General features: G+C 42.4%; 1 protein-coding gene across 8 annotated transcripts in view; it reads right to left on the minus strand.

Annotated features, from left to right (window-relative positions):
- Positions 1-1,529: 1,529 nt before the first annotated feature.
- Positions 1,530-21,801, minus strand: part of CEP170B (centrosomal protein 170B) — a 59,136-nt gene continuing 38,864 nt past the window's right edge. For 3 of the 8 annotated variants that reach the window (XM_030482177.1, XM_030482174.1, XM_030482175.1), the window contains 9 exons: positions 19,986-21,758; positions 16,524-16,773; positions 14,185-14,344; positions 10,365-10,403; positions 9,662-9,805; positions 8,120-8,208; positions 7,441-7,534; positions 6,467-6,518; positions 1,530-5,743 (listed from right to left, as the gene is read on the minus strand). In XM_030482177.1, coding sequence (XP_030338037.1) covers positions 5,508-5,743; positions 6,467-6,518; positions 7,441-7,534; positions 8,120-8,208; positions 9,662-9,805; positions 10,365-10,403; positions 14,185-14,344; positions 16,524-16,773; positions 19,986-21,758 — 2,837 coding nt within the window. In that variant the 3' untranslated portion in view covers positions 1,530-5,507. The remainder of the gene's footprint in view (positions 5,744-6,466; positions 6,519-7,440; positions 7,535-8,119; positions 8,209-9,661; positions 9,806-10,364; positions 10,404-14,184; positions 14,345-16,523; positions 16,774-19,985; positions 21,759-21,801) is intronic. The other 5 variants (XM_030482182.1, XM_030482179.1, XM_030482181.1 and 2 more) reach the window with 3 other exon arrangements.

Here is a 21,801-nt window from a genome sequence, read left to right on the forward strand (position 1 = left end):
GTGCAGGTGCTCCAAGCCTCTGCACGGCTGCATTCAAATGGTTGTACCCCTCCTAAGGAGAGCAAACCCCCTCCTGGCCAAACCACCCACTGTAGCCCTACACCAACCCCACTGCACCAGAAACAGGTGAGGGCAGCACAGCTTTGCTCTTGAGCAGTCCACAAACACCCGTGTTAAAAACGGCATGGTCCTCTCACATCATTGCATGGGCAGGACCCAATAGAGGAGGGTCTAGTAGTAGATCTTCATGGAACTTCAAAAGATGAGAACCTGTCTCTCCCATGACTTAAAGTTTTGCTCCAAGGAAGGATCCTGCAAACCCTGCTCGAGGCAATGCTTTCTGGTATTCCCTTCCATACACACGTGGAAAACCTGGCTCTATTTCCCAAAGCAGATGAGGACGTTGAAAAGCCAGGCAGGACTGCAGCTGAACACTCAGCAGGAAGATGCACTTTTGCCATCTATTCTTTATTTTTTAATTGTGCCAGATAGCAGCTTTCATTACACTGTGAGCAGTTTGGCCGCGGTTCTACTACCTCTTACGTTTATTCAGTCAGTCTGTTCAAAATTAATGAAGTGAATGCACTATTGATTTCAAAAGGGCACTTTGCATAGCATCCCAATGCAAATACCACTCAGTGCAACTGGGCAAGCCTGCAGAAAGGTAATATAGTTAGCATGTAACTAGTCCTGTATTTTAGGAGAACAGACAAAACCTCCTCTGCAGACACAGCATACACAAACTAAGCTTAAGCAAGCTTTCTGCAGCAGAATTTTTGTGTGTGTGTGTGTTTCAGTTATTGCTGGCAAACAATGCAATAGTTTTTATCAGCTACACATGTTCTATGCCCTATAGAAGGTGTGCTAAGGCAGAGGACATGAAGGCAGAGCCCCAAACGGCACCGAGCAGGATGAGGGAGGCTACAGGCTGCAGGCACCTGAAAGCTGTGCAAAGGGGAAGAAGGAATTAATGTTATTTCAAAAGTATCAGGAAGGGTGGAAAGGTCAGACAGTACTGCAGAAGGAAGGGAGGACAGTGATGGAATGAAGGGAAAAATCAAAGGATTTCACCAACACATAAACTCATATACATATTTTTTATATATATATATAAAAATAAATATATAGAGAGGATGAAAGCAAAAGAGTGAGTCTAATAACGTTTCTTTGTAGTCACATACCTGCTAGAGAATGATCATATCCAGGCTGGATTTAGCTACCACTGTTAATCAACAGAACAGCTCTAAAAATTAAATCAAGTATCACCACACCATACTCAGAAGTAAGACCACCTTCAGGTGATGGGGATTTCAACCTGTAAGTACAGGGGCAAGGGGACTCCTGGACTGTTGGAGAGAGATCTGACCCAGCCATAGGTGCCACCAGGACAGACCCAATTGCACTGTGAGTCTTCAGTCACTGACAATTCTTTCATTATACTTAGCACTAGTGTAAACAGGCAGCTGAAAAATGTAGTCCACCAAACACACACTCCACCACAAATTAACACACGAAATCCAGAATCATTGTCACGTGATAAAAGAATGATTTATTAGAGCAACTTTATGATAAAATTATATAAAATAACAATTTGTCTTTTAAAGATGTCCACAATATCACCTTGAAACAAAATGTACAGACACTGCCTATAATCCAAACAAAAATAAATTACCATTCAAAAAGAAAACAAAAGAGGAAAAAAATTTGGGCAGGAGAAACAAATCAAAAATATACACAGCATTTCAAGAGGGTGTGGAAAAGAGAAAGTCATTAATTGATTCAAGTTATACAAACGTGTTTCAGCTTTACTCTCAGACAGCTCAGCTTGCATTTGTGTTGCATGCAAATGGAATGATCCAGTGAACAGTTCAGAACAGCAGAATCAGCAGCATAACAACAGCAGAGAGTGAAATAGGCACGATTCAGCACGGGGCACATCAAAAGTGAACAGGTAGTTCTGTCTGGTCTTTGCAAAAGTTATACACATTTACAGAACTTCAAAAATAGCTAGTGTGATCTGCAAAACAAGAAAAAACTAGCAGAATCTTGCACTTAAATACTATACACTATCTTTCTTCTGTCTCCTCTTTTTTGTTTCAGTAGGCTGTATGTAAACATTCTACTAGTTGTACCTTTACTAAAATACTCAAAGATGATGCAGGTGTTCTCTTCTCCTGGAGCATGACCATAACATGACATCATTGTAGATACATTTAGGTCCTTGCTCACAAAGCACATACACATTCTTGCAGGAATTTACATTCATGCTATCAGAACAGAGTAACAGGTTTTTATGTTTGAAAGTGTCGAACTGAGAACATGGTTTTCAAGTATAATGGAAGAGCTGAGGCTGGGATTTTGAAACGTGTTCACGGCATCAGGCACCCAAAGAGTATGGAAACCCAAATGGACCTGAGCACTTGCTTCCCCCAAGACTTTGAGAATCCCATCCTTCGTTACATTTTTTTAGTCAGATACAAAACACATGAAAGCAATATGGTATGAGAGCGACCCACAGACCACTGTCACCCCTACCAACCTCAACACAAGGCCCATCCGTAGCTCATGGAAGCCAACAGGTATCTCACACACTGATCCTAGGCCACCCAGATACACCACTTCTAGTGGAGTCACCCAGAGGCATGTTTTCATGATTGCGTACAGTACTGCTTGTAATAATGAACAATCAATGAAGGAGTTAGTCAGGTGGCCAGCTCTTTGGCTTACCTGGAGCAGACAAGTGCAAATGGGGTATGCTTCTGAAGCAGTGAATACAAGAAAAAAAAAAAAAAAAATATGTTGCATTTCATCATTAACTAGTAAAACTGTTTTAAATGCAGAGATCCAAGGAATGTCATGTCAGGACACAGAAGCATTTTATAGTTTGGCTGAGTCACAAATAAAACAAATCAAGCTGTGCATCCTCCACCCCCTTCACACACACATTTCCAAATTACAAACAGACACCAATTGTTGCATCCTTACTAGTCACTTGAAAAGGTACCATATTTTGTGGGTTGATTTAATTGATGCAAGATGTCTGCGGGCTCTCTCTCAAGTTCAAAACAGAGCAACCAAGGAATAAAATCCATCCTTGATATATTCATGGATGAAAGAAGAAAAAAGCAATTTTCAAGTGAAAGTACATGATGGGACTTCTGTTTTGAGAAATAAAATTCACTAGAGCGTAACTATGAAGATGTGGAAACATGGTTAACAAATAATAATACATGTCAGATGTCTGCATAATTCACTTGTCTCTACAGCAAAACTAACAGCAATATCTAATCTGTGAAGGTCCTTCAACTCCTACTGAGTTGAGGTAGCACCTGGTTGGTTCAAACCCTAACCCAAAAGGGCCTGAAAAATTGTGTCTCATATGTCAGAAACAATACCACCACTTATGATATTCATCAAGGACATAGGTATTTCAAGAAAAGACAGATCAGAATAAACGACTGGATGAACACATTCAGATAGTGCATATATTACAGGCAGAAGAACATCAAGGGCAAATTCTTTTTTATTCTGCATTCATCTACATGAAATCCAGCAGACTTCATGGAAGAGCATCTCCACACAAGCTGATGAGTCTTATAACCTACTGGAAATCTTAGAAGAATATTTGCACCTACTGTTTATCAGCCAGCATCTTGCACACTCAAAGAAACTAATGGCCTGTTGGCATACTCCCATTTTGGGACCGATCCTGTTTCTGCTGAATTGATGAACAGCTCTCACTGGCATCACCAGGAAAGCCATCACGATCTTGGCTAGTAAGATTAAACACTTTGTGAGCATCCCTATTTATTTAAATTATTTTAACAGGTTCCCACTGTTACAACATTCTAGCAGAAAAGCTCAGGTAACTACTGAAGCTAACTAAAGAATCCACTACCCACCCCAAAATATAAAGTCAGTACACAAGAAGCAGTCAAGCTTGGGAAACCATTTTTTCACTGGTTAAACTACGCACTGTATGAGGGCAAAGTGGAACTCATCTGCTCACCTTTCCCAGTAAACGTATCCTCGTCAGCTACAAAAGAATTTCTTTACCCAATTACTTTTTATTGACCAGGAAAAATGAAAAAGGAATTGATACAAGACTGAAAAAACTGGGAGCAAACACATCTGGAAGAGGCCCCCTCAAAAACCAAAAATTTTGTTCTTCAAGCCACAAAAATTGCTTAGTGTTTTGCAGTTTAGCAGAAAGACAGAATACAAAAAACCAACTGGTTTTAAACAAGAAATTGCTCAGTGCAACTGTGCATAATCCTTAGTGTTTCTAGGATTATAACAGACCAAAAATAAAATCCAGACAAAAATCCCAAATGTACCAAGTGCTTGACACTCTTGAACAGTTTCTGAATACCACAGAATGGTGGTCTTCAAGCACTTTTGCATTGAAAAAGATTCATAACAGAACTAGCCATAAAAGGTGGAGCTACATTTAAGCCATCATTTTTTTTCAGTGCTGTCAAGTGAACACTAGTTCACAGCAACTGTGCAATTAAGTTTATTGCATGAGCCACTGGAATAGATGCTTTGCTTAGCAATTAGCTAATCACAATATCTTAGTCTTTGGCCCAGCCAAGAGCATTTGTAGCTCATTGTGAAAGATTGTATATGTAAAGGGGAAAAAAAAAAACCTCCAACAAAACAACCAAAACCAAAAAGCAGCTTAAAGACAGCATTTTTAGCAAAATCACGAAAATTTGGCAAGCTAAACTGTAGAATCTTACTTTTTGTACCTACCCCAAACTTTGGGCCTGAAACATCATCAAAAATAGTAACCATATTAGTAGTCTTTACATTCATACCAATATTAACTTTTACACTTTCCCAAGAGAAAAAACAAATGGTTTATTCTGTTCTGTTTTGGGCTGAAAAAGATGCACAACTTCACTGTGGTTGCCTTTTTATGGCTTCTTACACAACTGTACCAAGAGTTTCCCCTAGAAATCCATGATATTGCACGATCATTCTGTTGGATTTGCACATTGATTCCAACAGAGTTGTTATGCTTCACTTGTATGCTTAAACAAAAAAACAACCAAACCAACCCAAAAAAACCCCAAAACAAGCAGAAAAAAAAAACCAGGAAAACAAATAAAACCAAAACAAATATAGTACCAAGAAAGGTGGTTTTTAAAATTGCATCTCATTACAACTGAATAATTATGAACAGGTCAATGCAACAACACTTTATCTTTGACAGTATTGGATGGAGCATGTGCAAAGCCTGTTTTCTTATGGCACACTGGAAGAAATAGTAATTTTCCAAAAATCAGTTCGCCTCTATGCTGAATATGTGCTGCTCCACAGTGCTAGTCTTGTTTAAAGGGCATACACAGACCTTCCATCCACCCTCACAGCATAGATTATTTTTTTTTGTGCAACGTGTTAGCAATCTAAACAACTGCTCCACACAAACTGTCCACAAACCACTCATACACAATACTAATGCAACAGTAGATTACAATATGATAGCAATACAAAATATTCTATCAGATCACATATTTCTCTCCACCTGGAATGAAATTCGAATCCTGTAAGCTAGAAGACCCACAGTTCGATTTCTGTGTGTAGTTTCTCATCTGTGCTGGGGACAAAGTCTCCAGTGTAGACCCAGAATTGTTAGCAGTCCTGACTTTAGTGGCTGTAGATTGTTTAGCAGCAGAAGATGCTTTGTTACTGGCAACTACATCCAAGTTTCCAGTAGGGTCAATGATAGCATTTATGACTGGGGGGAAGGAGGAAAAAAAACAAAACAACAAAACATACAAAGACTTATTAGCAGTACTCAGCAGACTTTCTAAACAGAAGGTTGCTGCCTTCATTTTGAAGGCAGTAGAATAAGAACTGTAGGCAGTACTTGCATTGATTTTAGTCATATTTTCCTCATTAATAGCTTCAGGCCTAAGCAGCTTTATCAAGCAAAACCTCTCCCAAACTGAAGCTATGAGGACACTCAAGTTCCTGGTTAAATTGGAAAAGACAAACTACTGCAGCCAAATGGCAAGCGTTTAAGCAGGAGCCCGAAATGACACCTGTATGTTTTTATATGTTTTTATTACGCTTCTAGATGATGCAAGAGCTTGTCTTGCCTTTTCTGTTGCACAGAGCTCTATGTGCAAAATTCAAGTCCAAAAAGCATAGCAGAGCCTATCGGCTGAATGAGCTGCTAAATATTGTTTCAGCAGAACAGGCCTCTGTCAGTTAATCATATGCGAATATGTTAACTACCACAAAGCATTTCCACAGCAACAGTTCAAAAGTCAACAATTTTCTTCAAAACTGGCAACACAAGCTAAATCTACTGTTCATTCGATATGCACTCATCAGAGAGCACTCTGCTAACGAACTAAACTTCTGCATCCTTTTCCAGCTTTCACTGGCACATCAAGGCATGTATTTTGTGCAACTTAATGGCATTTGAGAGACAAGAACATTTTAAATGACCAACCTTCAAGCTGTTTTTGAACTCTCCTGAGCTCCTTCAGGATAGAACTGATTTCCTACAAATAAAAGCATCAGAATGGAAAATTAAACAAGTACTCAACTGACATGGGAATCTATTTTTACTCCTGCTGCCTTATCTGATCAGTAAGATTCAAAGTCAGTTCCAACCTTGCTTGTTTTACACAAAAGACAAAGCTAGTATCTGTATCAAAGTGTATTTGGTCAGTGCACAGGGACGTCTGCTCTGCATCATTTCACCACGTACTACACCACCACCCAGTTCATAGCCACAGTGGTTTTCAGATTTGAAATGGTAGCCAGATTAATTGTACAAAGGCTCCTCCACAGCCTCCTTAATACCAAATATACAACGATATTTGTAAATTCAGCTCCTAGACCAGACAAAGCAGTTGGCCACACATATACTGCTGTAGCACCGAGCTACACAGGTCCTGCACAGTGTCATTTATATGTATGCTTAGCATTAACTATATTTGCTGAGTCCATCATTGTACTTAACCCCTACTGGCAGTCCCCATCAAGGACAATAAGATGCCATAAGAACACAAACACCACCCTAGGGCTGAGGCTTTTTTATTGCCCTATTATCAAACTGTTACAGGTGAAGAAAACAACCATTCACAAGAAACACCTGTCTACGAAGCTGTGTCAACCGCATGGTAGGCAATACTTTGATAGTTGTTTAAATGAGGCCTAACAACCCTGAACTTGAACTTCTGTTAAGGATCTTTGAAGATGAACCACAAAGGGAGAGGGGAAGAGTTCAGTGAAACACAACAGCTGAAGGAACTCACTTTGTCACCCTTCAAACAGCAAAAAAACCCCAGCAGTTCAACACATGGAAAAGGACTAGAAATTTCAGAAACAGATCTGAGAAGAGCCAGAGCTTGTTTAGGTTTCTTACAAAGCTTTCACAAACAAAAGCCTTCCATATTTAGCTTGTTTGCATGGTCTCACCTTGTTTGAGGTCTTCAGAATTGGCACTTCATTTTCTGAATTAATTTTGGCCTCCATCTCCTCCCAGGTCCTTTCTGAGTTTTGAAACAGAATCCTGCAGCACAAGAAGTGAAGCAGGTCTTAAAATTGCCATCCAGAAGCTCCTTGTTTAAAAGACTTAATTATCACAAGATGTAGAAACAAAGAAGATTAGTGGATTAGCGACTGGACAAAGCATCTTTCAGCTGATTTAGGAACAATCCAAAGTCCTTCCCTAACTGATGTCTTCTAGAGCAACAACAAGCTTTGAAGAGATTTCACAAGCTTAGTGACCTGCAGGCCTTCTGAGAGCCTTGGCACCGAGAAGGAAAGAGACAATCCTCCAATTTTCTGCTGTATCTTTGTACAGGAAACATTTCGAAGTCAAGGCACCAACAGGCATTACAAATCCAAAATTAAAATTCCAAAGACCAAATGAGGAAAAGAGATAGCAAATAATCTTATTACCCCAGTTCTGTACTACAAAAATAGTACAGAATTACTGTACTACTCTGTACTTCACACAGAGTTTTCCACACCTAGATTCCCTGCATCATGATAACAAGCCTTTCCAAGGCAACAGTGCATTATCTTCCACAAGTAGCAAGCCAACAAATTCAGCAGCAAGTCAACATTTCAGGACAGGGACAAACTTACTTACTTCATTTTTTCAGCAAGATTTTCTGTATTTTCACGGATTGCATGTGATAACTGGGACACTGGGTTCAACATCAGATTGTCAAAGATTACCTAAAATGTAAGGGCAAATCAAAGAATGTTCAGCAAAAGTGGCATATTACAAAATCGGATTTTTTTTTTACAGTAAATAATCTCCACTGAAACATGTTCATCTATGTGGATGATACTTGAAGCTCAAGGGAGATTAAGATGATGTGCAGCTTTGTTGTAGCACTTCAGCAAAAAGATCAATACTAATTTATTCAGACTTTTGTTTTCTAGAGACAGAGTTGTCTGCAGTAATGTTACTATTTAAGCATTTTTGAAACAAAATGCTTAAGACTTTGCAAGCCTCACAGGCACCTCTGCCCCTACCCTCCCCCCCTGCCTTCCCCAACCCAAAAAGCCAAATCACAACGCAAGATGATGCACAAACAGTCTCACTGAAAACATCTGACATAATTTATGTGAGTTCAAGCCACCTCCACAGCCAGGCATCCCACCATGTGACATTCTGCTTTATTAAACACAACAGAAAACCACCAAACACCAAATATTCAAGTCCTGTGGCTCAGCAGAGCCCCTGGGGTTCTGCCAGGAAAGATTATCAGCTGGGGACACTCTGAACCTGCACCTTTTATTCAGCCTTGGCACCTCTCTACAGGAGAGTGAGGGAATGCTTGAAAGTCAGTCACCGGCAGGATCGGTACCAACACTCAGCCCAAGTTCCCCCTTCATCTGCCTGTCTAAATCACACTCCGCTTCCGGACTGACTGTGCTGGAACCCAGCTCTCCCTTCCTGCCTGCAGTGCCTCCATGGAGCCTCTGTCCCAGCTCTTCCTTCCTAGTCAGAGAAAGCAAGCAGAAGCAACAGCCAAGTATTGCATCAGCAGCCTGCTCCTCTGCTCTCCAGCACCATCACCCTGCTATACCCCTTGCCCCAACACCATTCCCAGCCTCAAGATTCAGGCCAGGCTTTCTCACCCTTTAGCATCATCCCAGTGATTTCCACGTTGCCCTGCTCTCTCAGCCCTGAAGAATTCTATCAAATTGCATATGTTGTAGGGTGCAATGCAGTGCTCAAGCCCAGCTGCAGAAACTCCTTGTAAGGTCTACATTCTGCCACTGCTGCTCCACGGGCAGCACTAACCAGGATGCAAGTTGCACAAAAGTAAGGTGTCATTATCAGTGCTGCACATTCCAAGGTTGACATTTTTGTATCTTTCTTTAAAATAAGAGTGAAATAGCCTAAGTGGGTTCTGACACTGAATGTCTCCTCACCAAGCCTCAGGTTTTAGTGGAGTTTTACACAAAAGAGGAAACTTTCAGTCAGTATTGGCAAGAAGGGTGATTCCGTTCCTCTCTTTCTTTTTTAAGCACTGTGCCTACACCTACAAGTCAGAGCTCTTGAGAAGTGCTGTTTTCTTTTTTTGGAATAGCAGCCTTTGGGAGCTTAGAAAGAGCAGCTATACATACTGCAGCTTAAAGCAATGTCATATATGAAGTAAAGAAAAAGGTGGCCTGCCTCCTCACGGTTTCTTGTCCTTGTTTTTCTTGAGGGATCCTCTTCTCTATTATTGTTCATATTTTGGTCAAAATCCTTCAGTTCCACTGATCCCGGAGGCACTTTCTGGTAGTTCAGACTTGCTTCTGGAATGTGCTGCACCAACTTGGAAATAATGAGTAATGAGTCATTAAAAATTAGTAGGGAAGGAGGCACACAGGCACTCACTGCAGGTATTGCAGATTTTCAGGCAAGCCCCAGAGGAAAACTGATTCATTTAAGTCTTGTTCAGACAGGTATGGGTTCCTAAGCAAATTACTAGACCCCAATCCTGCAAGCGTCTACCCACTGCAGTCATCCTATGAAAGTCAGTGAGGCTATTCCACTTTGTAATTTTGAGTCTTGAGCAAGTATTTGAAAAGTACCTCTTTGCCTTTTTTTTAATTTAGCTAAAACCCCAAAAGGCCCTGTTTTCCCATATCTTACATTTTAATATATCAATGCAACATTAAAGCCACATTAAAATTATTCAGAAACCATTTAGTAACACATGGAAGAGATGAAAGAGCAATACAAAACCACTGATAATGCAAATAATTAACAGGAAGAACAGAAAAGAGAAGACAGCTACTCCTGTTTGGTTGACTGACAGACAGAAACTCTAAAAGGGGAGGAAAATAACAGTGAGAAGACAGATACAAAAATAATGGGATGGAAAGTGCACCTGAGATGGATATGCCAGCCGAAAAGATCTACGAGCAATCTGTGTTAAAACAGAAACAAAGAGATCAATGCTAGTGAATGGCTGTGACAGCAAGTATCAAAGAGAACACATGGTTTGGGGTTATTTTGGGTTGACATTCCCAAAAACGCATTCCTGAGGACCAGCACTCAATGCCCACCCCCCCACATGCACTGAAGCCCATGGAAGTCCTGGTCACCAGCCAGTTCTGCAGGGGTGGTCTTGGGCAGCTCCCCAGTTACTTTGAAACAGACTGAGTGAAATCCAGCAGCCCTCCGAGCACAGAGAATGGGTTAAACATACAGCCCAGGAGGCTCTTTTGTTGGCAAAGCACACAGCTCTTGTGAGGAAGTCATGTGCCATCCAAGGTCCAGTCTCCCCACACTCTATGCAATAGCACTTGGGTTATACACAGGCAGAAGGTATGAGATATTATGGTACAGGGGCACAACAGCCAAAACGTTTAGCTAATAAGCTTATCTTTTTAAGCATCTTTTCACGAAGTGCAGAAACAGTAAGTTAGGCTGCCTGCAGCAGTGAAACAGCATCAGAAGGAAATAAGATATTTGTACAATCCAGCAGTTCTCATCACAACCAGTTAAAAACACAGTAGGGACAGCACCTGCTCCGCTATCACCATGAGAGTTTCATATGTGACCTGGTCTCTTCTCATGCTTTCTGTTCTGCCACATGTGGAAGCATTTCCTCCTGTCATACCAACACTCATACTGATTACGTTAAGCAACAACTTAACAAACGTAATTGGGCTCTTCAGTTTTTGCTGTATATCATTATCAATTTTAAAGTAAGACCAACCAAAAGAATTTCACACAGGGCTAAAATGTACAGAAGTGGCCAGTGATTTGGGTTGACCTACTAGACTGTTTGCAGCAGCTGTGTTCAGTTTGACTGCTCAGCTCTGCAGAAAGCTGTGTCCTACAAAGCCTACACACCCACAACCCAAGGCATCCCAAACAACCCATGGCTTTGGTAAACAGGAATCACGAAGGTTTCACCCTGAACAATTTTTCTGTTTTGTTTGGGATTTGGTTTTGGGGTTTTTTTCCCTTAATTTGTAGCAATAGTCAGCTCAGTATGCCACGAATTTAGACTATTATAAACTATACAGCTGAGGCTACAAAAGCAAAACCAACCCAAACACGCACTGGGGAAACTGAAAACCTCCCTCACAAACATCCAAGACAACACTGGACCTGAAAGAACAGAACATGAAGAATAAGGTTTAAATCTAAGGCTCCATCTTAACTTTAAAGAGAACACACATGATTTTAGTCTTTAATCAAGCTTTGTAATAAAAGTAATTTAAAAAGCAATTCATTTAAGGCTGAGAAATGCCACACTGCTCCAAAGTGAAGCTTCTGGTATGGCATTAAACTCTGCATTTTTGCCCACATTATTAGAACAAGTATCAATATTTAGTAGTACAAAATCAAGAGCTAGCAGAATGGCACACAACACTGCAAGAGCCAGAGCAGTACGAGAGACAGTCACACACAGCAAGCATTTCTTATTCAAACTTCCTTTTATCAGATGTTTCAGTACATTATTATGTTAACTCTCGTAGCTATTCCTGTCACTATGTCCTCTCCTAGAATATTTAATATAAACTACTTTATTAAACGCTCAAAAAAATTCACAGTGCTTAGCATCACACACACTGATATTCAAATGTTTCCTAGCAACTTCTGTGCATTAAGCCAAAATAATTATTTTAGCACAGATGCAGCAGCACGTAAGCCGAGGGAAGCATGTCTGCTGATTCTAGTCCAGTTCCAAAGAAGAAATATGTTTATTAAACCCACATCAGTTTATATTGCTCTCATTCATAACATGACCCCCAAGATGCACTGTTCAGGATCCAGCTTCACATCTCAGCATTGCCAGTAGAAAGTCCTCCTAATTTAACCTGTTCCTGGCTACCACTAACATAAGGCAGCTCCACTGATGCATGGTGGCATTTTGGGTGTAATTCAAATGGCCTCCCAGCCACTGGCCTTGCTAAAACCACAGCGCTGTCTAATCCTACGAGTCCAGTTAAAAGCCATCACTAGATGAACACACCAAAGCTTATGGACCCCAACCTACAGAGGTCTTCATAGGCCCCTACCTGTGCTTCTTCCTTTACACCACTCTAAGAACTCAAAAACTGCTCTACAGCAGTGGGTACTGCTGGGAGCACTACCTACAGCATGACGCAACCCTATATTTGCTCTCCTGACTTTATTGCAAGGGGGATGACTGGCATGTCCCATAGAGCAGCTGCAAAGCCACATCACAGAGAAACCCTGAATTCTCCTGGGTCTAAGCAATCCTGGCTTTGTGCTTCTGCCACTCAGCATCACAACCATGTGCTCTGGAGCCCATCATTTTGCACAGAGTAGAAACACTTGTGTTTTAAAGGTGTTCCTTTAGCAGCAGAGGACATATCCCTCTGAATGAGCTGACTTATGGCTGTACCCTTCAGTGGCACTCACAAAAAAATAAGTAGGTACACTGCTTTTCTGGAAGGAAGTGAGTGCAAAGTACTGGTCATTACCAACCCACAGCAAATGTTTCATTTGCAAGTCAGAAGTAAAGTAGATTTGTCACCTTAAGTGCTCAAAAAGGTAGTTTTGCAGGTGTGGCACTTGCAAGGAAACAAAGCAATAAAACACTATCTCAAAGCCTCAAGTTATGGCGAAACATTTGTGTACTGTACTCTGAACAGCCTCAGGATAAAACACCTCCCTGAGCAGGCTACAACTGATCTCCTTAACACAAGCACAGCCACACTTGCCTGATCTTCTGGATATCTCCCTAAACTTCTGCTTTGCACCTTCAGTGATGATCACACCAGGGTCACAGGGCCTCCATGTTCTCTCTTGCAGGGTAACAGGTTTGGTCCTCAACTCTGAATCCTGCTTAGGACAGGTTTGCAATTCTTTCAGCAGTCAAAAACAACAGAGGACCAAGAGGCACATCTGAACAGCTGATGAAGAGAGCTGTGTATTTTTTTAAGCCCACACGGGTGGTAGACAGGAGGGATTTTGGATTTAAACAGCAACAAAAACAATTTACTTTAGCAGCTGGAACCTCCTGGTGACCTTGCTGTCAAGTTTGAGCTGAGTCCCTGAGCTGCGGCACTAGTGAGCCAAATTAAGAAATTGCCTCTCTCCTCCCCACTCCAGTGCAGACAAAGTGTGCTACCCAGTTCAGGAGGAAGCCACAGCTTCACTGAAGAGTTGGAGGACAGTACTTCCCAAACTAACTGCCTTCCTTGTCTAACTCATTGGCTGGAGAGCAGAGTCCTTGCTCTCACCCATCAATACACAACTGGAGGGAAGCGATTCAAGTAACACCTCCACAGCATTTCAACAGCCCTGGCAGAAAGGACATAGCAGAGGTACAAAATACAACTAATACAGAGCATGCAGCTAGAGCACACAATCTGAGCCTTGACTGAAACAAGGAGGGAAACTCTGGCTCCCTAGCACAGTAGTGCAGCACACCAAGTCCATCCTGTTCTTTAGATGCAGACTTCAGGGACCAAAGTCTGACTAGAGGCCATGAGATCCTTAAGAAATAATACGACTTCCACCTCTTGCAATGCTGGCTGTGGCACAGAGAAGGGCAAAATAAAGAGCACCCTAAATAAACTGCAGTCAGTCTTTCTGGTGGTGTTTTTTAGGAGGACAGGAGATGAGAGTTTTTCAATGCTGTAGCAACTGGGGATGCTGTCCTGGTCTCCCACCACAACCATGCCCCGCATACTTACTAGCATTTCTGTTCTCTGGGTTCTTACCTCTTCTCTCGCTGATATGGTAGATGCAGGAGTGTTGGGCATAGAGCTGAGGGAGGTGCTTGGTCCTGTCCCCGATGAACTCTGAGAGTCCCCATCTCCAGCAACATCATGAATCTCTCGAGCAAGGATGGCCACATCCTTGACCAAGGTTTGGCTGAGCCTAATGCACAAGGCATGCAGCAGAGTCATTAGGACACATGATACAACATGCCCCACACTCATAAAATATAAAAAGAGCAGCCACAAAAAGTTTGTGGGAACTATAACTCTGCAGAGGCTAGGAAATGAAGGGGGCTTTTTGGGCATCTTGGCAGGGTGCTGAGGAGCACTCTGGCTGCATACAAAGTAAATCCAGCCCCCTCCTGAGCCCAGCTTCAAAGCAGAGATTTGATAAAAAGCAAATTCTAGTGACTGCACACTACCAGAAAGTACTGGAGGCAATCTATAAAGAACCTATGTTACTGCTCCCTCACCTATCCACTCTTACTTCCCTTTTTTTTTTATTTTTTATAGAACACAGAGATTTTTCTTCTTGGGACTTCTTTGTTTTCCCTTACAAATACAAGGAAAAAAGCTTTTACTTTGTTACTCAAATAGTAAGAATTCAAATTCTCCTTCATTTGTCCTCATGGTTTATAGACTATGTATCAAAATATGCTTCCACGTTCTCCAGAAGGGCTGAGGGATTACCAGGCTAAGCACAGCATACCTTAGAAGGATCTTGTTTTTAGAAACCAAGTCTTGAAACTTCCAAGCCCCTTGACGGGTGTCCAGTTAACACTCGGCAATTGCAGCACTCTGCTCTACTTGCTCTAGATCTCAAAAACAGTTTTTTAAGTCTCTGGATTGTTGCTAGCAGAGGTTACCAAAAATCCTCTTTCAGACCAAAAGTTGCTGTTGTGGTAATTTTAAAGAAAAGCTTCTGAGAGAAAATAAATAATCTTACAGCTAGCCAGCTTCAGCTGAAAGACACTTTCTTCTTTAAATGAAGAGAACCAAGCAATGTGATAAAACTGTCAGTTCATCAAAACATTTCCTCGGAAAGAAAATGCGTAATTGAACTAATAAAAAGCAATTTGATCTGCCTGCCTAAGGTGCCCCCTATCTGTGCTGGTTTGGATAGAGCTGTCACCGAACACATCCATTATATGATTCACCTACTGTAAACAAGTGGCATTTTCCCTTTTAACTCTCCCTGACTCCTCTACACCCCTCCCAGTTAATTTGGGAGCAGCAACGGAAATCAGAACTGCAATTACGAAGCAGACTCTGTGACCAAGCCCTGCAACGTGCAGTGCCAGACGAGTCTGATGCAACCATTTATTTATAGCTGCTGCAACCCAAAGCGCTCTCCTGCGCCAGGAACACTGCGAGGAGGGAAGCCAGCGTCTCCCACACGCACACTTTGTGCGGCACAGGTAACAGCCTCATTTGAAGGCTGACACACTCTCTAGCAGCCTGACAGCAACGTTCAGGCAAGAAAAGCCCTTTTGAGATTAGTGCGTCAAGCGATATGGGTGATGTGGAAATGCTGACCAAAAGCAGACAGGAGACAGCTTCCTCAGTCAAAAGTATTTCAAGTATGGCCAGTACAATGGAAGACCAGTATTTCTGGAAAGTTGGCATAACACAGTTGCATATTAGACATGTCAAACCTCAAATGCCACTGTTTAAAAAAAGAATCTATTTGCTTTACTGCTGAGGTCCTCCAGGCAACCATCAGACCACCAGTATACAATAGCTCCTCGTATCCAGGAACATCAAGCTAAGCAACGACTCATTTATACACAGGGCCTAGATAGATTTGGATTCAGTTGTGCCAAGCAAAGAGGTTTCTGCCCTGCAGTGACTGCTTACTGCTCCCTCACTGGCTTCAGGCAAAGCAGCTTCAACAGTCTACATATTCAGTCTTTGCTAATCCATTTGACTTTCTCTGCAAGAGAATTAGACAGTTCACACCAACTGCTCCATGCACACACAGTGACTTCCAGCAGAAAGCAGAGGTAAGCCAGTATAGACAGGTACATCTTTTGACAGACTTTAGACTACAAGAGGAGACCCATCCACAGCTTGAAAAAGAAACAAACCAAGATAAAATGCCCTGCACCCTGGCATTTTCTATAGAGAAGGTACAACCAGCACATCCTTGCACAGGCTACAGGTTTCATGAAAACCTGCCAACTCTGAACAAGTAGATATTCAGATATGAAGAAGATAGAGAGCACACAAACAACAGGAGAGAGTGCCTCTCCTACCTCTGCACCTGGGTTTCATTTGAACACCAAGGAAAACTCACCCCATTTTCAACACGTGGGTCAATACATAAAGCCCCACCTCACCTGGCTATTTCTGCTATCTCTGCTGTTTGCGCCATGAAGTTGTATGGGTCAGGATGGTCATCAAAATCTTCATCATCATCCGTTTCTCTGCCATTGTGCTTCTGCTTGCTCAGCCCAGAGCCACGTATCCTCGGTGTTTGTGTGGCTGTTGAAGTATGGGAGCGTTTGTGTTTAGGGGAGCTGTGATTTGAGCCATATTCCTCCTCCGAAGTAGAAGTATAATCTGAACCCTGTGGTCTCCGCCTTGATGCTTACGAAAAATGAATTGGTTTCAGACAGAGGAAAGTAGTAAAGAGTAACTCAAAAGGGCAAAAAGGTAACACAAAACTAGCCCAAGAGCACAAGGAAAGCAGAGTTTCTGTGCAGATTTTAAGTTAAACAGCACATTCTCTGAACTAACTTCAAAGTTGAGCACTTCTATGGCTCACATTCACTACACAAATTTGGAGTAGGAAATTCCATTGGAAAAGCAAAACGACTGTTAACTCCAATGTAGTAAACTATTACCACAGTCTTGGCTTTCCGTGCACAGAAGCTCTGTGTGTCAGTAGCGCACATTTCAGACTCCTCATAGACCCACAGAAGTCCTTTTCTAAGAAGAGCCCAATTTTCAAGCCTGCACACACCCTTCCGGTTAGCTGCAAGTATAAGCAAAACGAGGGGGGGTTTTGAGTGAAAAACAGACTATGGTGCTTGATGTTATTTGCAGGAGTCCAGACCCCGGCACTGACCTCTTGCCTCCTCCTGCAATTCACATTAATGACATTCTACAAGAAAGAGTGTTCACACAGTCAGGACTGGCTTCAACCCCTGGAGCCATGTGGAAGCTGCCCACTTATCCTAACTAGTTCTGCAGATCTGCAGACACCCAGGTCCTCCTTGCATGGGAAGTATCAGGATATCATTTGAAAACTGGGCTCCCACTGTTCGTTGCCTCACTCCACTCTACAGATACCACTTCATTCCCTTCCATCCTGCCCTGGAGAGTGAAGACCCACCAAACACAGAACCAGACAAGTTTAGTATTACAACACCTAAATGCTTCACTGTGTTACCAAGATTATCATAACACTGAAACATTGCAAGCAAATTAAGCCAGCATCATAGATCATACAAACAAGAATACCAAATTTGGCATAAAAGATACAGGTAGAAACTACAGATTACTGTATAGTGAAAAAAGTATTCCTAGACATTGCTATCTTAGCTATAGCTATATAAATGTCTTAGGTTAGGGTTTATATATATACACACACACAGAAAAATACATTTGGTCATATTCCATCTGCAGAGATGTTTGGGGTTTTTTTTAAACACAGGTTTAGAATCAAGAGGTCATCCTCTGTCACTGAATAGCAATTTTAAATTAAAGAGCCTGATTTGCCATCCCTGTATGCCAAGGGAAATGAGAATCACCTCCCTCCGTACCATTCAAATTACACAGGGTAAACAAATCATGTACACAGAGGAGCAGGGAAGACAAGCCCTTAGCTTTCAGAATTGGTAACTGGGATTATTCTGATGTTATCTGTGTGTTTCAAATAAAGTATTTCAGATGGCCCAACAATCTACTGACATCTCCTGTCTCATGACCACTCTGTTCCTCCATTAGCAAGATTAACTTTCTCCCACTGGGAGAGTTGGAAACTATTGTGGTTAGCTAAACATTTTAAGAAGTCCTTGAATACATCAGCTACATCTGCCTCGTTACTCCCAACGCTTAACACTCAATGCTTTCAAGGGTTATTGTATCATTCTAAAACATGTCTCAATGGCACAGTGCAATAGTTCAGTTTATCAATATTTCACTTCACAGGAACAGGGTGCTAGGTGTTGATTCACTAGATCTATAATAGCATTAGTATAGGAACATGCGTCACACACTTGGTATAACACAATGAAGCATGAAGCATACTAGTATACTTAGAGCTTGCGCAAGGTCCATGATCCTATCAAGTAATTAGGAGGTTAGTATTTTAAGAGCAACTAATTCAGAGAAAGGATTAGCATCATCTGCTACAACTATGGACAAGGAAAGGTGTTAGCATGCTGCTACAGAGCTATGGAAATAAAAAACCAATTCATTTAAACGAAGAACTGGCCAACGCTTATCATTTTTCTCCAAATGATTTGAAGTCTGTAGTCCAAAGGCAGAGGGAGTGCAAAGAGTGCCTCCTGTTTGGAAAACTCTAACCACATTATTTTGCTTTATATTTGTTATTGTTTAATAATAAATCAATATTAGCATAATTTCAAAAAAGGCAAGAGAAAAGACTGTACATACTTTTCTAGCTTATTCACATTCTGATTTACATGCGCATACAAATGTGTCAGAAAAAAAAATCATCAAAATAAAAAAGGAAGCAGGATGCACTAAAACAATCCAAATCAAAACAAGCAGCAAATAACATTTTTAGCATGCAATAAAAATGAATACTGCAAGAAGGATAATTATTTCAGCTGTATGAAAATGCACGAAAAGGACACATCCAGAACTCTAAGACCCCTTACAAAAACACAGATCTGCTGAAAATAGCATTCCTCTCAACAGGCCTGAGAAACCCAGCCAAAGGGCTTCTTCCCGTCCCTTTGGCCCCCGTCATTCCTAAAATCCTAGACAGAGCTGCTTTGCCACATCCATGGTAGGTCAAGGACTGCAAGCACAGACCAGGACTTAGACCAAAGGTGTCAGTGACAACCTCTGATTACCAATTACCATCTTAGAGTTGTCATCTGCATTGTTCCCACCTCTTAATTAAAGGCTGATTTCAATATGACAAATGTTGGTATTGCAAGAGCCTGCTGAGTGCATAGCTACTGGACAATATAGCCCCCCCCAAACCTCTGCCTTGTGGGTAACACAACTGTGCACCTGCCATACCTACAGCAAAAGTGAATGAAAATAGAGAGTAGTGGGAATCCCTTGGGGCAATCAATGTGTAGTGTTCAGCTCCACGTTTGCATTCACAAGAAGAACAACACAGGGACATTTACTTCTTGTTCTCCTGTTTCAGATGCCTTCAAACCTGCCACCTTGGACATCAGCTGTCATCAACACTATTATAAGCTCTCTAGGAGCAAACTTGGAATCTTAGATGTCAATGTAAACCAGAATTCCTAGTGGAGTGGCACCAGAAAGGCATTAAATTCTACCTCTTTAAATAGCTTAACATGTTTCTGTGAAATGGCAACTGTTGTTCAGAAAACAAGTCAGTGAAAAAAAGAAAAATAGCTATTTGCAATATTTTCACAGACACCACCACAATAATATCACTGGGTATGAGAGATGCTCTGGTGTCTCCAATCCCACAGGAAGTCAACCTCCATACTGCCTGTTAATGCAGACTTTGTACTCACCGATGCAGCACTTGTGTTACTGAGATACCAATCCTTGGCAACCATGTGCAGCCTATAAATCAGAAAGAGAGGAATAGGGGAGAAATATAAAGCACAAGCACTTACCGGACGAGGAGGAATACTTGACACTGCTTGAACGCGTCCTGTTGAAAGGCTGCTTTGCAGAGGCAGCAGCTGCCATTTTTCTCGCCGCAGCTCTAACATCTGAAACACCTGTCTTCCGATAGGACTCCACACTCCGGCCCGAAAACCCTGTCCTCGACTGCGCCGTCTCAGGGTCACTGGGCACTGTAAACGAGCCTGCCCGTTTCCTTGGCATGGCAAGGATGTCCAGCCGGGAGAGCTTCTTTGTCTCTGTGGACTGCTTGGGGCCCAGAGTGGTGGCTTCAGGGTTGGACGCTGTTTTCTCAGTATCGACACATTCATTATCTGAGGCATCTCCCAGCCGGGCACGACGTAGCTTCGAGGCCCTTGTGGGTCGTGGGGTGGATAAACTGTTGGAGCGGGTGAGGACTTGCTGGATTTTCTGCACATTTGAGGTTGTTTTGCTGTGGTCCTCCTTGGTGGCCTGAGTAAAAGGTTTCCTTCTGGGAACCGGACGGGTTACAGAGTGCTCATGGTCAGACACGACTGCATCAGGGACTGGCAAGTAGGGTAAGCTTGAGCTTCTCTCGTCATCTGTGAAGTCAAGAGACCCTCGAGTCCCAGCACTGCGCTTCATCTGGAAGCGTTTGGCAGCCTCCACGCGGTTTGACGCCTCTGGTGCTTGCGTCTTCCGCTTCTCCGTCAGTCTGTCCCGAGCAGTGGGCTGCCCACACTGGTCCTGGATGGATGGCGTAGAGGAAGATTTCTCCTTCTGCAAGCTCGCGATCACTTTGCGTTTTGGGGTGCTCGCTGGAACATTTTTGCCGCTCACCATGCTGACTGTGCTGGCAGTGTCCACGTCTGAGTCCCCTGACAAGGAGTCCTCCAGCTGACCAGCAGTTTCCAAGGGCTCCAGCTGTTGGCTTTGACCAAGTAATTTGGCTTCCAGTGCTGCCAAGGCAGTTTCAGTGTCCTTAAGGAGAAGGTGAGTCTCCTGACCGAAGTCCATACGAGTTGACCGAACAGCCTCTAAATCTTTAAGTAGAGGGTGACTTGAAATATGCGGGAGTTTATTTTGAGGAGCACCACTACTAGATTTATCTTTGGTAAAACTTTCCTGTCTAACAAAAGATGATGCTTCCTTTCCCGACATGTTTTCTTGATCTTGAGGAAGACTCTGATGAAGGGAAATAACGACTTTTCCAGATGCACTTATGTAAGCGCTAACATCTTTGACCGGTGGCTTTCCAGGAACTGGTGTGCCAGCAGACTTGAAGGAAAACTCCTGATCTTTGCTGTCTTTGTCTGCTCGAGCATGGGACATGCTCAGAGGAAGCTTGGAGGGAATCCCTGCATCACTGCTGTCATCACCAATGTAGAATGAAGTAGAAACTGGCTCACTTACAGCTCTCACGTTTGAGACTCGGGAGGCTCCTGGCTGCTGGCTCTCTGACCTTGTGTCTTCTCCCATCTGCTCTAGCATTTTATTGTTCTCTTTATATTTCTTGCCTTTTTCTGTGCTGAAGCCATCATCAGATCTGCTGGCATCGCTAAGGCTATCTGGATCCAAGTCTTCTTGGATGAAGAGACGGCTGCTGGGATCACTGTAGGCTTCCACGCAGTGGTCCTTCACAATGGTTCTCTTGGTAACCTCAGAATAGGACTCCTGGCAAACCAGGACCGTGGGTGTGGGACTGTCCGATTTATCACTTGGTGGGAGTTGAGGAAGAAGGCGTCTTGTTCTCAAGGGCACAGTGTTTTCTGGTTCCCCGGATTTTGGGGCTACACCACTTTCTGAAGAGAGTTAAGTTGGCAAGAATCAACTGTTATACAACTA

This window comes from Strigops habroptila, chromosome 4, assembly GCF_004027225.2.
Source record: "Strigops habroptila isolate Jane chromosome 4, bStrHab1.2.pri, whole genome shotgun sequence".
NCBI classification, from domain to species: Eukaryota; Metazoa; Chordata; class Aves; order Psittaciformes; family Psittacidae; genus Strigops; species Strigops habroptila.